Here is a 15,191-nt window from a genome sequence, read left to right on the forward strand (position 1 = left end):
TTGCACGATTTAAACCATTGCATACAGTGCACCCATATGAACAGTAGTGCAGTAGCGTCCTAAAACACTAGATTATTGTCCTATACTGCTCTACATGCTACAGAATAGTACAGTACCTTCATACCAAAATGGGTCTGTGAATTGCCAACTTCCGTAAATGCCTTCACACTAATTATTTAGAATTGTAGACGTAATGTTTTCACAGTGGGTAGTGATCTAGTTTGAAGTTTGAATTTCGAAATTGGAGGTGATATAACAAAAAAAAAAAAAGTTTGTAACCTCCTTGGTGACGTACAACACTCACAGGCGATGACGTTTTGCTCAACTCTGCACCAGCTGTGAAGCGATTGTGTACGTGCAGAAAAAGAAAACATGTCTTATTAAACACCAAAATCAACGCTAAAGACTGAAGAAATTGCTTAAAATCAGAGCTGGCGTGTTTAAGAAAGGGCCGTGCAACGTGCTCGGGGCTGTAAATGTGTAAATACCCAATGTGTACGCTGAGCGAGGCTGCCTGATTCGCCGATCCCTTTGTGCCGAGAATGGTTTGTGTTGAGTCGCGAGTAGCAGTCCATGGGTCTCGGGTCCACTGCAATGCTTAAGGGAGCCAATTAGTTTTGTTTCGCGGCGAAGAAAAGATAAAGTGGTTTGTCTAAATATAGAGAGAGAGAGAGAGAGAAATACAAGAGGGGCCGAAGAGGAGATGGGCAATTGTCTGAAATCTCCGACCTCGGACGATATTTCCTTACTGCACGAATCCCAGTCTGACAGAGCTAGCTATGGTGACGGGACGGACCCAGACCAAGAGCCACCGCCGCCATATCAGGTAAGATACTGGCAATGCAACATCTATTATCAGTTTTTATTTGTAATTAGGTATTTATTTATTTTGTAACTGTAATACGTTGCAAGAACATTCTGTCCTTAGGCTCACGCCCGACAGTGTGTACGTGACTAGGTAATACTACAGTCCATTTCATGATTAAGCAAAATATTTCTGAAACAAACGCTTGCAAACGGTACCCACTAACCAACTGACACTTGTTATTGCAATTATTTTAGGTAGCTCCCAAATGTGTGTTTCATTGTAATTTTGAAACTCCTGATGTATTTAAAATGAAAAGATAACTGCACATGCCCTTTAAACACTCTGCTCTTCAAAGTTCAAACTAAATCTGCTTTCATGTAGGTAGGCGACTATGTTGACCTGCTTGTTTACCCCAGGCGGCTGGATTTGAGGAAAGACTCCCAATGCATAGCAGTTTTGCCCATTCCAGGTTTTACTGCAAAGCTTGATTAGCCACAGTGTATACATAAGAAGCTCAGGTGTGTCTTAATAAACTCATAGTAAAACCAGGAATGGATCAAACAACTATGCAGTGGGTGTCACATTTCCACCACTAACTTTGTGCTTTGTTTTTATGAAGTGTAATGAATGCGACACATCGAGGTCCAGGCTGGTATTGGAACAAACGGTTACCATTACAGTGTTGCCACAGACAGTCGTTTTAATAAAAGAAGCGAGCAATGGTCTTCCCAAGAGGACAGGCTAACGGTACTTGCTTTTACTTTGTTTTGTTTTACTTTATGGGACTGAAAATAAGTGTTAATTAAATAAATCGACTCGTACTCGACAGATCGTATTGAACTGTATTAAGATGTATGATGATTTACTGAACCAGAGGAAGGGAAGTCTGTTCCATTACAGGTTTAATGGGTATAATGAAATGATGAAGTGCTTTAGGACCTGCTCAGGGGTTTGTCTGCTCAGTTTAATATTCAGTGACATTGGTAGAACAAAGACCTGGACAGGACGTGACCAGGTAGCTACTACTTCTGTACTGTAAGATTATTGGAAGTTATTACAATATTACAGTGCAGTGTACCAGTATATACCTGCACAGGCCTAAGGCGAGTACAGGATGTGGACAGTATTATACAGCTGATCTGTATGGGATTGAATATGCAGTATATAAGGCCTAGGGCAGTTACCCGTTGGTATGTTCTGTGATGAAAGGAGTGTGATGCCGTTTTCTAGAATAGTCTAAACAACTCTACATTGGCTGGTAACTGTCTTGATTAGAGTACAGTAATGCAGCTGGTCTTGATTAGAGTACAGTAATGCAGCTGGTCTTGGTTAGAGTACAGTAATGCAGCTGGTCTTGGTTAGAGTACAATAATGAATACAGCTGGTCTTGATTAGAGTACAGTAATGCAGCTGGTCTTGGTTAGAGTACAGTAATGCAGCTGGTCTTGGTTAGAGTACAAGAATACAGCTGGTCTTGATTAGAGTACAGTAATGCAGCTGGTCTTGATTAGAGTACAGTAATGCAGCTGGTCTTGATTAGAGTACAGTAATGCAGCTGGTCTTGATTAGAGTACAGTAATGCAGCTGGTCTTGATTAGAGTACAGTAATGCAGCTGGTCTTGATTAGAGTACAGTAATGCAGCTGGTCTTGATTAGAGTACAGTAATGCAGCTGGTCTTGATTAGAGTACAGTAATGCAGCTGGTCTTGATTAGAGTACAGTAATGCAGCTGGTCTTGATTAGAGTACAGTAATGCAGCTGGTCTTGATTAGAGTACAGTAATGCAGCTGGTCTTGATTAGAGTCTTGATTAGAGTACAGTAATGCAGCTGGTCTTGATTAGAGTACAGTAATGCAGCTGGTCTTGATTAGAGTACAGTAATGCAGCTGGTCTTGGTTAGAGTACAGTAATGCAGCTGGTCTTGATTAGAGTACAGTAATGCAGCTGGTCTTGGTTAGAGTACAGTAATGCAGCTGGTCTTGATTAGAGTACAGTAATGCAGCTGGTCTTGGTTAGAGTACAGTAATGCAGCTGGTCTTGATTAGAGTACAGTAATGCAGCTACAGATATTGAGCCATACAAATTGGTTAACAAATAAATCAAGGTCTTGGTTCACTTGACAACGTACAGTATATGTGGCATGGGGGTGTGGGGTTTGTCATGATGAGCATTAATAAATTGGATGCATTTCAACCATAGAAAAATGGTGAGCTGGCCAGAGTTTTGAGCGGACCACAAGGATGCAGTTTCTTGTGTCTGTCTATAGAAATTGCACTCCTCTGTAGCGGTTGGAGCCCTAATTACATTCTGCAGTACTTACTCTGCACATTTCCCACTAAACTTTTTCCCTACAGTTTAAAATAGTTGACAATAATGATCAAATATTGTGTGCTGCATATAAAATAGCCTGCGTTTGTTTTTTGTTTTTTAACAGGACAATTAGCATTCTGTATGCTTTGTTGGCAGATTTTATAGATTTGCCTAAGTAGCAATATTAGTATGTTTTGCTGGGTGACGACAGACGTTATATGAATTGTACTTGATGTTAATAAATAAATTAACCTTGATGGACAGTTAAAGGGTGGTAATGAAATCTGCCAGACTTTAGATCACTTAAATCGATTCATTGGCTCACATGGTAAATGTGGTATTGCATAGTCTAGGGCGAGTCATGCAATCTGGTGCTTGCTCTTTGGAATCCCGGCTATGCAGAGTTGCTAGGCTGGGAGTTGCACAGGGAACACTGCATTGGACTTTGTGCTCCCACAGGATAGAGAGGAAAATAAACAGGGGTAGCTCACCTCATTGAGCCCTACTTGTCAAGCAGAGACAAGCCCGATCCGTTGTTTAGGTGACGTGGTTTAAAAGAGGCAATTGGTTTGGGAATGGAGGTCAGCTGTTCATCTTCATTCCTCCTGATCGATCAGTGGGTTGCAGTGGTGAAGCGAAATTCAGACTGGGCATTCCAATGCAAGCTCCACTCCATGTTAAACCTGTACACACCTTTAAATAATGGGAACTCTTATTGGTTACTTGTTATGCTACAGATTAGCCCAAGAAGGAGGTTAACTAGCTATCAAAACTGTAAGACATGCAGCTTCTGTCTCCAAGGGGACATTTCATTTATCAAAATATTTGTAGCTCATAATATAAAAACATATATAAAAATATGCTTAAAGGCTATCTGCTTTTGACAGTGGCTGGAGACCATAAAATAACAGTGCGCAAATTATTTAAAAAAAAAAAAATTAAGTAAAAGCCCTTGCTAACTTTTAATATTTGATGTTGCACTAAAAGGAATGAATAAGAACCATAATAAGAACCTTAAGAATAAAATGAAGCGCTGAAATACCCCACTGCCATCTCTGTCTTGTTGTCAAGAAGCTAGGAGAAGGATAGCACGGGGTTTATTTTGCAATATGTTACTTATTACTTTTCCTTATGTTGGCTGTATCCCTCTGCCATCTGTATGGAAAGCTATCTATTGTCTCTCATTAATATATCTGAATGGTAGGACAGGATAGGGGCTGGATATCAGAGCTCAGACTCCACACAGAGGATGAGGAGACGGAGTTGTTCGGTTTCTTTCAGGGTACAGTCTAAGGTTACTGTGAGTGAGCTCATAGTCTGGAACCAGGCCCTCAAGACTGCCAATGCACAGTCACTCTTAAAGGGACGAGACAGAATTCCCCCTGGCAAGAACACTTTCACGCTTTTATTGTTCTCTTATCAGGCCAGGAAATTAGTGTGTCTTCCCTGCCAGCCAAAACAAGACACTGAGATTGAGTTTTGTTCATCCTACAAAAGGAAGCTGCAGGATAGGTGATAACATGGGTGCAGGCAATGCCCTGCACACAGTGTGTGATGTCCCACAGTGCTGTCATCGCTGGGAGGCAATGACACAGCAGAAGAGTTTGCAGGGATCCAGGGCAAAAGTGAAAATGTGTGTTCACACCCCTGCAGGGTTAAATACAGAAGATATCTGTGTTTTTAACCAACCAGTCTACGATCCGCTTTCATTTTTAGTTTTTATTTTCTGTTTTTGGTTTCATCAATTTCAATGTGGTTACAATCTGGTGAGTCTATTCACTCTCCCACATGCGTGCACGCAAGAGGAAGCTGGGTCTAGTGGTTGAGCACCTGGTTTATTTTTATTATTTTCAGTCAATATTAAACAATACACAATTCAGGGCACCAAAACCAGGTCAAAAAACTGTATACAGTGCTTCTCTGCTCAACAGATCTAGATATGTCATGCTGACTGTGCATTTGACTCTAGATATGCCAAGCTGACAGCACATTTGAATTTAGATATGCCATGCTGACTGTCCATTTGAATATTTAGCTGAACAATTCACATGCAAAGCAGTCCAATAACAGAGCAGAAAACTGGGACTAATTAAGCAGTGTCCAGTCACCCATCATATTTTAATGCAGACCTAAAAACATCAGTTCCCCTGTTGAGAACTAATATACATTGTTTACAGTTATATAAAATATAAAATCATATCATACCATACCTTTTCTCAATGAAAACATAGGCTTAATTTTGTTTATAGCCATCTTGTATATTTTACTTTTCAGTTTATTTCAAATTTCACCAGGTTTATTCAATGCATCAAGACACTATAAATAAGCTTTTTGGGAGACATAAACAAGATGTTTTCAGTTAAATGTTTTATAATAATGTTTATAATAAAACACTATAGTAATAAGTTATTTGTAGACCATTTAAAAAAATGGCGCAGCATTGATGCTTTGGGAGTGTGATTTATAATGTGATGTGAAAATAAAAGCCTTTAGATAGGCAGACCAATAAGCAGAGTGTCTGTGGCTGTAGAGGCTCTTTCATTGTTTAATGACTGGAGACCTGGTTTCATATACAGTGCGGTGTACAGTACGTGTGAGAGCTTTGGCAGGTCTGTAAGCATGCACCATGAGAGCCGGGGGGTTGTGTTATTGTAAAAGGGAGCATGCAGGTAAAATAAAAATACATGAACAACAGTGATTTTTGTAGAAATCTCAGGTGCCAGATAGAGTTGAAAACAAATCTTGTCCTAAACAAATTATCATAAAGTCCAAACAGCTGACTGTTAGGATTTTCGGATTGTGGGTTTGCAGAAATTGGGCTGCCCAAATTCTATCTGCTGATTTTTATTTATTAATATTTAATTTTTTTTTTATATATATATATATTAATCTAAATGTCGACACTGAGGTCGACTCGGCATTATTTTTTACAGGAAGTCCTTTTTCTTCAGAAGTCTACCTTTGACCTGGTTCACGTTACCTGACAGGGTCAACATGGAGCTCATTGGTCCCCACGCTGTCACCATTCCTCAAGGTTAATTCACGGAAAGGCTTAAGGAGATTGGCGAATCACCACTGTAGCCCTTCACTGCCAACACTTGGGGTATTGACTAGAAGATTTAATAACAATCAGTAACCCAGTAAGCAAACGTACAAAGAAGATTTATTTGAACAGAGCAGTATTGTTATTCACTAAAGCAAAATATGTATTATCCTAAGGGTTTGTCAAGCATAACCATTTCATGAACGCAGTGAATCTGTTACATGCTGTAATTTGCAAAAAGTGATGGCTTTCCGATTGGCGATAAGCATTTAAACATTTTAAAGTTTAAATATGTTTAATACTAAAGCTTAAACATTTAGGAAATTGACATGAAGAATAACCTCCCAACTATCAACCCGTTCATTTGAAACGAAAACACTGCAAGAGCAAACTGTGTTCTACCATCTGTGGCTGCTGCCTTGTCCTGGGGTGACCCCAACATTCAAGTTGATACAGTTGAACGCTTTTTTTTTTTTTTTTTTTTTGGATAAAAGGCCCGGACTGACTCACAGGCAGGCAGAGGGTGCTTAGCCGAGGATGGAAGTGCTCTTGCTTGAAGAGGTGTGAGGGGAAGTTTTAGCCAGTGTCATTGACACTCGCTGTCATCAGAACCAGTTTTACAGTAAAAAGTTTGAGTAGCTGCACCGTGGCATTGGGTGTTTTATTAACTATGTGGGCTGCGGTTGGAAGTTGCAGTTTTAAGTTCTTTATATACCTCTGTTGATGGGGTTTGCCAGACAGCTGGGTAAATACTAGGAGGCAATGTAAAGGTATTAGGCTACTCAGAGTATAAAGCCTCATCCAGTGCATATTATCAGGTTGTTGGTTCATTTGGCATTCCTTGATCGCGCTGTCTCAAAAGCTGCAGCTCAGAATTTCATTTTTTAAATATATTTTCATAAATAAATGGACTTATGGCTGCAGTGGCCTCTTTGTGTCTAATTTGAAAACTGTCTTGGGCTATAATCTGAGCCCTGTAATAAATGCATGTAATTTAGTGGAGGTTTTTGGCATGTTGAGTTTTGTCAGAAAAGTGCTGATGTAACATTCTGTTTGTGCAAGGCAAAAGCTAGCTTAGGCTAATCTTTATCCAGGGCTTAGCAGCATTTCTGATCTGCTATCTGGGAATTACAGCATCATTCACATAGGCTCTGCATGTGCGTGTGTGTGTGCGTGTGCATGTGCTGACAAAAAACAAAAAAAACAAAAAAAAACAATGCAAGAGCACATCTCCCCAGCACACTCTTCCATATCGTGTGTGTGTGTGTGTGTGTCTCTCTCTCTCTCTCTCTCTCTCTCTCTCTCTCTCTCTCTCTCTCTCTCTCTCTCTCTCTCTCTCTCTCTCTCTCTCTCTCTCTCCTCAGTAGTCTCTGCATATAGAAGCAAAGCTTTGCTTCTGAGAACACCCTTGTGGTGAAATTGATTTTTCCGATTTGTAAATGCTCCGCCTAAAGGAACAGGAACTTCGCTTAAAAGAACACCACCTTAGCACCTATAGTGTAACCTGATAACTCCTCATCATTAAACTTAAATTGAAATGGTTTATTCAGTCTTTTCAAATGTGACTTGACATTTTGAGTGTCTTGAGGCACAGTTATACACTTGCCTATTGCTTTTCTCTTGCTTATTCTGTTCATGTTGATGCACGTGTGTCATGACAAGTAATAAATATTTATGTATTTATTGATTCATATTGTGTCGGGTGGACCTTGTTGATTGTGTAATTGTGCCCACCTGGATTTATAACACAGCCCCCTAGAATGCTTGAAACGAGGGGGGGCTCCCACAAGACAATCGACCTGATGTGTGTGTGTGTGTGTGTGTGTGTGTGTCAGTATACAGTATAAGCCCTGCTGCCTCCAGGTTTTTATTACATGTCACATATTAACTGTGTATACTGTGGATGTAGGTAGGTCATAGAGTTCCAAATACATTTCAGGCAATGTTTTATCCCAGCACTACCAAGATGCAGCTTGAACACCCCATTTACCATGGCAGAGGTTATCCTGAAACAAAACTGCAACACACAATATTTTAATTATGATATTTTGTGAAGCTTTATTAAGTTCCCATTCTGTTCTACATCACATTAATAACACATATAAAGTAAGAGACATGAAGAATTTTGCTCCTTACTCCCCCCCTCTTCCTCGCATGCACACACACACACACACTCTCTCTCTCTCTCTAGACACATGCACACACACACACTCACTCACTCTCTCCAGACGCATGAGTACACACACACTTCCTCACTCCTTCTCCAGATGCACGCACACTCTCTCTCTCTCTCTCTCCCAGACACATGCACACACACACTCCCTCTCTCACTCCCTCACTCCAGACACACACACACACTCTCCAGGCACAGCTCTGATGATGATAATAAACTTCCCTGTTTTAGCCACACTTTTTTCCTTGTCCCCAGAGCTCCATTGCTTTTTTGGATTCCCATTAAATCATTAAACCCTGCATTGATGAAACAGCATATCCTCATTTTAAAACCGTTCTGTCGCATTCTTTTAAAATGCAACATTCTTTCCCTCAGAAGGAAGTGCCAAGATTGTGATGATGAAATATTAATCTACTTTACTGCAACCAGGTTTTCAAAATACAGGCCATAAAATATATGGTATGCAATAAAACATTAATGATAAAGAAGATTACATTTATTGCATACCTCTTCTTGTTCTGGCAAAAAAAAAAAAAAAACACACACACTGATCATCATAATTTGCTGGCTTTTGAATTAGCTGGTAACATTTTTTTGTCGTTGAACATATTGAAGTATACTAACACTGTGCCATATTTGAGCAGTGCCTGAATGACCCTGTATATAATATAATGTGTTGACCATAACATGCAACGAGTAGACCGATATTTTTAATAAGTAAAAGGTAATGAGACACACTGTTAATAAAGCCCACCGTGACTAACATAACAACCCAAGCTTAACCAGACCTGGCCCTCCAGGAATGTGACTGGCCACCCCTGCTCTGGAGTATCCTGTTATAAAGAGGAGCACTGTGTTTGGGTTGAGTGCTGACTGGGTGTATATCCTCCCCTGGCAGGAGCAGGTGCAGGTGCCTGTGTACCACCCAACGCCAAGCCAAACTCGCCTAGCCACCCAGCTGACTGAGGAGGAGCAGGTGAGGATCGCACAGAGGATCGGCCTTATCCAGCACCTCCCCAAGGGGGTGTACGACGCCGGCAGGGACGGCTCCGAGAAGAAGATCCGAGAGTGAGTACATGTGTTTATTTCTATCCAAGGTGGCGCATGCAGGGAAAGCTGTCCAGCAGTACTTTTATGTTGTATCTGCATTGTTATTTACAATGTATCTTAAGACCCACCTAACTCAAGTTGGTGTGGCACTTTCTCTTCTAAACTGCTTCAAAATCTGATTCGGCTTTTTCTATAATTAAAACATGGTGAATTGATGTCGTTCTGTGTGGTGTTTGTGTTTTACACCACGTATAGTCTTATTATTACACAAGTAGTCTGTTACGACAGGCGCTTACATTGCAGCATGGCAGGATTGACAGCAGACCATGGGAAAGTGGACTGTATGGCTGGCATATTACCCATGGGTGGCATCCTATCCATGTAACCATGTGTCGTTTCCACAATGGCTTGCATGCTCAGGGTGACATTCCCCCTAGCAAATTCATGGCACTGGGGAAATAATCGCGATCACATGGACATCACTGTGACTCAAGGTGCCAGCTTGTTTATGCTTGTGTCCTCTTGTTTACTCTTGCTACCTGTCCAGTGCATACTTATTCAGCATACACTGTACCCCTGAATAGGTAAAATGACTAACTTTGTATACTGTCTCCTCCTGTAACCTTGACCTTTTTTTGCATGGCTGTCAGTCATTGTTATAATGAGATTGAAATCCTTCATTGACACCGTGCTCTGCAGGGTTAACTAGCTGGTGTCCCCCTGCAGGTGTGTGATCTGCATGATGGACTTTGTGTACGGAGACCCCATCCGGTTCCTGCCCTGCATGCACATCTACCACATGGACTGTATAGACGACTGGCTGATGAGATCCTTCACCTGCCCTTCCTGCATGGAGCCTGTGGATGCAGCACTGCTCTCCTCCTACGAGACCAACTGACCCTCCCCTCCCCTCCCCTCCCAGCCCATCCCCGCAGGGCAGGGGGGCACAGGGGCGTGCTGCTCAGATCACTCACCGAGGGATCAAGAGAACCAAACAGGAGGAAGACTGTGCCCATGGAGATGGTGTGTAAACAAAATCAGAAGAGATCCCTGCTGAGAAGGACTCCTGTAATGGTATGTTAGAAGACAAAATGCAAGAGAATAATAAAAAAAAAAGAGAAAAAAAGCAAAAAATAAAAAATAAGATATAGAAATAAAATTAATGCCTTGATCCCTTCTGGTCTTTTTCCAGTACCAGTGTACAGTAGAAACCTTTTAATATTAAGCATCGGGAGTCTTTAATAATACACTTATTGCATAGATCAGTTTAAGCCCTTCTGGTAAAAAATGTAGAATTTGATGAAAAGCAGGTTTGTTTATTCACAAACATTACAAATAAACAGTAGAAATCCTATTTAATTGCATGATTTACATTTCTAAATACAGTATGTCCAAACATGTATAATTGCGTTTCTTATAAGTATAATAGTGCTAATCCTCTGATTTTATCATACCTCTCCAAACCCTTAGCTCAAACTAAACGATTGCTCTTATTCAGTGGTATTGGTTGAAGGTTGGAAAGAGGTCTGCACTTTGGACTTTCTCTACCTGGAGGGCCTTTACCCCTGCAAGATCAATGACCATCACACTGGCCAGCCCAGTGTATCTGTGAGCTGCTTTCTCGAGGTTGCTCTAAAGCTGCTGTAGAAACTTTGTTCTGAGGGTTGGTGGCGCATTCCACAACCTTCCTTCCTTCCTTCCTGAGAGAGAGACAGACAGACAGACAGATTGATTCACCCCACTCAATGTCACTCGGCTTGGACGGTTAATAGCACCCTGTCCAAGAAACATGTTTCTTTATATCTTGCTTGAGCACCATCTCCCAATACCAGGGGTCAAGGCGTTATCAAACAGAGCTGACATTTTATAACACAGGCACAAAGAAGTAGACTCTAAAAGCTTTCGTTTTGCACAGTTCTTGTGGGGCTTTTTTTCCCACTCAAAATGGAATCCATTGCCTTAGGTCTTTTAAGACTGAAGTTTGGATCAGTGCCCTTGCACTCAGAGACTAAGTCGGGCCAAGAGACTGGAGGGGACAGGACTCCCATCAGACCAGCACAGTCGATGCCAGTGCTCCACACTGGTATAACATTGCATGGATAAGGATGCCAAAGGATGACACGAGCCACACATAATATACAAGAAAAGAAAAAATCTTACGCGTTACAGCACTGACTACAGGAATGCAATGCAATCTACCGGACGTGTGTGTGTGTGTGTGTCTGATAGTCTTGTCTTTTCCATTCAATCAGTTTGTATGTTTTATGTGTGCAGGGTGTTTCAGAAGTTACCAAAGGCCACACAGAAAGATGTACAGTTGTTCACAGGTATTTCAAATAGTAAACTGAGGCACGATTTCTATGTTGGAGCAGGTGGGTGCCGCTCAAAAACATACTGTGTGTGTTTGGGTACATGGGTTCATAGATTCTGTTTCAGCATGATGTAAATCTAAACTGCTTTAGGATTATACAAAGGGCTGTGAGACTCCACTGCCAGGCGTAATGTGTAGACCATGTCAGTCTGTCAGCCTGTATGTGTTTGTCTGTCTGTTGCCCCAGTTCATGATGGCTGTTTCCTCCATTCATCAGTCCTCAAACACCAGTGTCTTCAGCATGAACCACTCTGTCATTTCTCTGCTTCACGGACTTTGTCTTAACAGGATAATGGTGCACCTAGACTGATTAAGGGAATCCGACCAGACCAAATGGAAAAGGTCTGACTGTTGTGGTCCTTGTCCTGTCTGTGTTCGTCAGTGGCTGGGTTAGGGTAGGTGTACAGTACTGTACATGGAAGCAGCCAGGCCACGCTTATCCTGAGCAATTCTAACCCTGTCACCTTTAGCAGGGCAACCTTAACCCCGGCAAGGGATCGCTGCACTGCATGGGCCCGTCCTGCTATTTTAAAAAGGTTGACTACTAAGGCCTTTCAGACGCGTGTAAATATGTACGTACACAAACGTTATATTCTCAACGGAGAAGCAAATGGTCGCAAGTGATGAATTGCAACCTTTATTATCGGAAATGTGCTTTTTTTTTTTTTTTTTTTTCTCTTGAGTATGTTTAGTTTTTTTATTGCCTATTTTTACTTGTGACCTTAGCGTCCAGCCTTAGTTTGGTAAATGTGTGGCCGAGGAAGAATACAAAGTCAACTGGAAACTTTGCAATGCTGCTTGAAGGATGTAATCTGGTGTTGTGTGTACCAGTGACTGATGCATTTCATGTTAACCCATTAAGTACCAAATACAATTTTCTTTAAAAATAAAAATCACAACACAAGCTGTATTCATGTAATTTGATACATTACATTTAAGACTTAACTTGTGCAGCTAACAAAATTAGAGTAAGTATAAGAACAATATAGCAAAAGATCTAATTAAAATAAGATGCCGCCAGTTAAAAATGCAAGTGGCCTGTCCTCAAATACACACAATGGCACTCAATGGATTAGGCAGGTAATGCCTAAACTGTTGTATAGGCCTCAGCTCCAGGGTTATTTGTTAGCAGTGTTGGTTGCTCTGGGGCCTTCTTGCCCATCAATCTATTTCTGTCCACTGTAGCTGGATATTCCACAGCAGCAAACGCAAAAGGCCAGCTGAGATTGTGCATGAGACCACAGCCCACATTTAATGAGCACAAAAAAAATCACTTCTAGATCATAGTTTAATTAATAGCTCTTCATTTGAAATAAATGCAACCGTTCTGCAAATGGAGAAAGAACAATTATTACGCGTGCTGTTTCTGATGTAGTTCCGAATGCAGTAACTTGCATATCTCGTGGAGGTAGGAACCAAAAGCTGAAAAAAATTGTCAAAGTGTTTCTGGTGGTCACGTGTGAGTGTGTAAAATGGTTGTATACACATTTTCTCTTGACGTGTATTTTCTAAAAGACCATCAAACAATTTCTATAGTTGTGTAGTTGTGTAGTGTGTATACACACACACACACACACACACAGTGCTCACCCGTTTATAACGCACCGTGTTATAGTGCCGAGTCGGTTATAACACGGTAGGGTCGTGGCTCCCATTTTCATTTATTTACAAGAATAGAAACGGACAACTGAGATTACTGCCTCAGTAGCTTTATATAGTTACATTTTATGCATTTCTGATTGTTTTTGTAGAGGTAATAACCTCATCTGCATTGTGACTAATTTCTACTGTGAGTGCTTGTGTAGCCAGAAAATGAAACTGAAAATAAGTAAGATTGCACACTTGCATAAAGATCAGATCGCCATTCCCTTGAATTTGTAAAAGCTGCCAATCATTGTTTTCCCCCATATCTGAAGTATGAATAACTTCTCTATTGAACCCTTCCAGAGAACTCTAAACTCGCTGTACCAGGAGCTCAGTGCAGCCACACAAAACGCACACTTAATACTTCCTGAAAATAATCTCGGTTGGAAATTAAGCTTTCACAGGGTCTGTCTAATCAATAAATAATAATAATAATAATTGATTTATTGGGACTAGATTGTGCAGCAGATTCATTCACAAGCCTTGCACTTTAAATCTTTGCTTTCAGATTTAGTTGTATTATTGTTTTGTGTAATTGTATCTCTTATTTTCAGCACATTAAATTCACGAGTAACAAGCTTAGTCTCTGGCCCTATTGCTCGGTGCTGCAGATTTCCAGGACTTCTGTTTACTGGCTATACAACTAATTGATTTCTATGCACATTAGATACATTTTAACACATGTACTCATTATGTAGTTCCTACTGATGTTTTGTAACAGCCTTGTGTATTTGTGCAGTTCCCAGATTTAATTTTTTTTTTTTTAACTTTAGTTAATTGGGTATCATTACTTAAGTCCCCTCCCCCTCCCCCTCCCCCTCCTGCTATGAAGTCAGTTTGCATACTGTCCCCAAAAATCTGCAAAAGAAAAAAATGAAAGAAACAAAATCTGCAGGGGAGGTGCAAGCCCATTCTACACAGAGCATCAAGTAGTATCCCTGCTGCATGCTGTACACTGCTGGCATTGAGCACTGTATCCATGGTGAATTTGCCAGCAGTACCACCAGCTTTCTGCAGCGTGTCCAAATCAAGAAAGCAATCATACATGACAGGGTGTTCCAATATGCTATTGTTTTATAAATTGGCTCTTCCCCATCCCTGTGCTGGTATTGTGACATCTGCACAGGTCACAACACTGTTTATCGGATGGCATACATATTGAACAGTTCAATACCGACTTCAATTTGATAATGCAATTTGATCATCTCAGCCATGTTCCATCTTATAAAGGAAAATTGATATTTATTCCATATTGCCACAAACGTGTGTCTTAAAATATGAAGAACAAATTGCTTCATATAAAAATTAATAAAAAGTGATAAAACTGTAATTCAGAGATAGTATTGTGTAAAGTATGTTGGACACACCTGGATGCTTAATCCAAACTAAATTTAAAAATACACTTGTATGCAGCATGTGCCACTGGATCTTACCAATACAATCATGAACTTCATCCAAGGAACCAAGCAGGACTGGCCTTGACCTGGATCCCAATCTGAAAGGGTTAGCCTGGGACAGGTGGCACAGAAGGGAAATCCTGTTGGGCTAAATCAACGGTAGCCAAAGTTGGCCCTTCCACACCTGGTCCTTAAAATCCAGGACTGTGACTGGACACCTCTGGGCTAAATGAAAAACCACTTGAGCTGACCATGTTAGTAGCTCAGCCCACGAAGCCCTGCAGGACAGGAGCTGTAGAAACAGACAGCTGGCCTGCATCTCGCTGCCAAGATAGGAAGAGAAAGCCAGTCCTGTACAGAATGGCTCAAGTGGAGATGAGAAGGTCATTGGAAAG

General features: G+C 40.9%; 1 protein-coding gene across 1 annotated transcript; it reads left to right on the forward strand.

Moving 5' to 3' along the window:
* Positions 1–317: 317 nt before the first annotated feature.
* LOC121330783 (RING finger protein 11) lies at positions 318–15,141 on the forward strand. Its single transcript, XM_041277551.1, has 3 exons — positions 318–826; positions 9,233–9,402; positions 10,111–15,141. The coding sequence occupies exons 1-3, from the start codon at positions 704–706 to the stop codon at positions 10,280–10,282; spliced, it is 465 nt and encodes a 154-aa protein (XP_041133485.1). The 5' UTR covers positions 318–703; the 3' UTR covers positions 10,283–15,141.
* Positions 15,142–15,191: the final 50 nt, after the last annotated feature.

This window comes from Polyodon spathula, chromosome 18 (genome assembly GCF_017654505.1).
Source record: "Polyodon spathula isolate WHYD16114869_AA chromosome 18, ASM1765450v1, whole genome shotgun sequence".
Classification (NCBI taxonomy): domain Eukaryota; kingdom Metazoa; phylum Chordata; class Actinopteri; order Acipenseriformes; family Polyodontidae; genus Polyodon; species Polyodon spathula.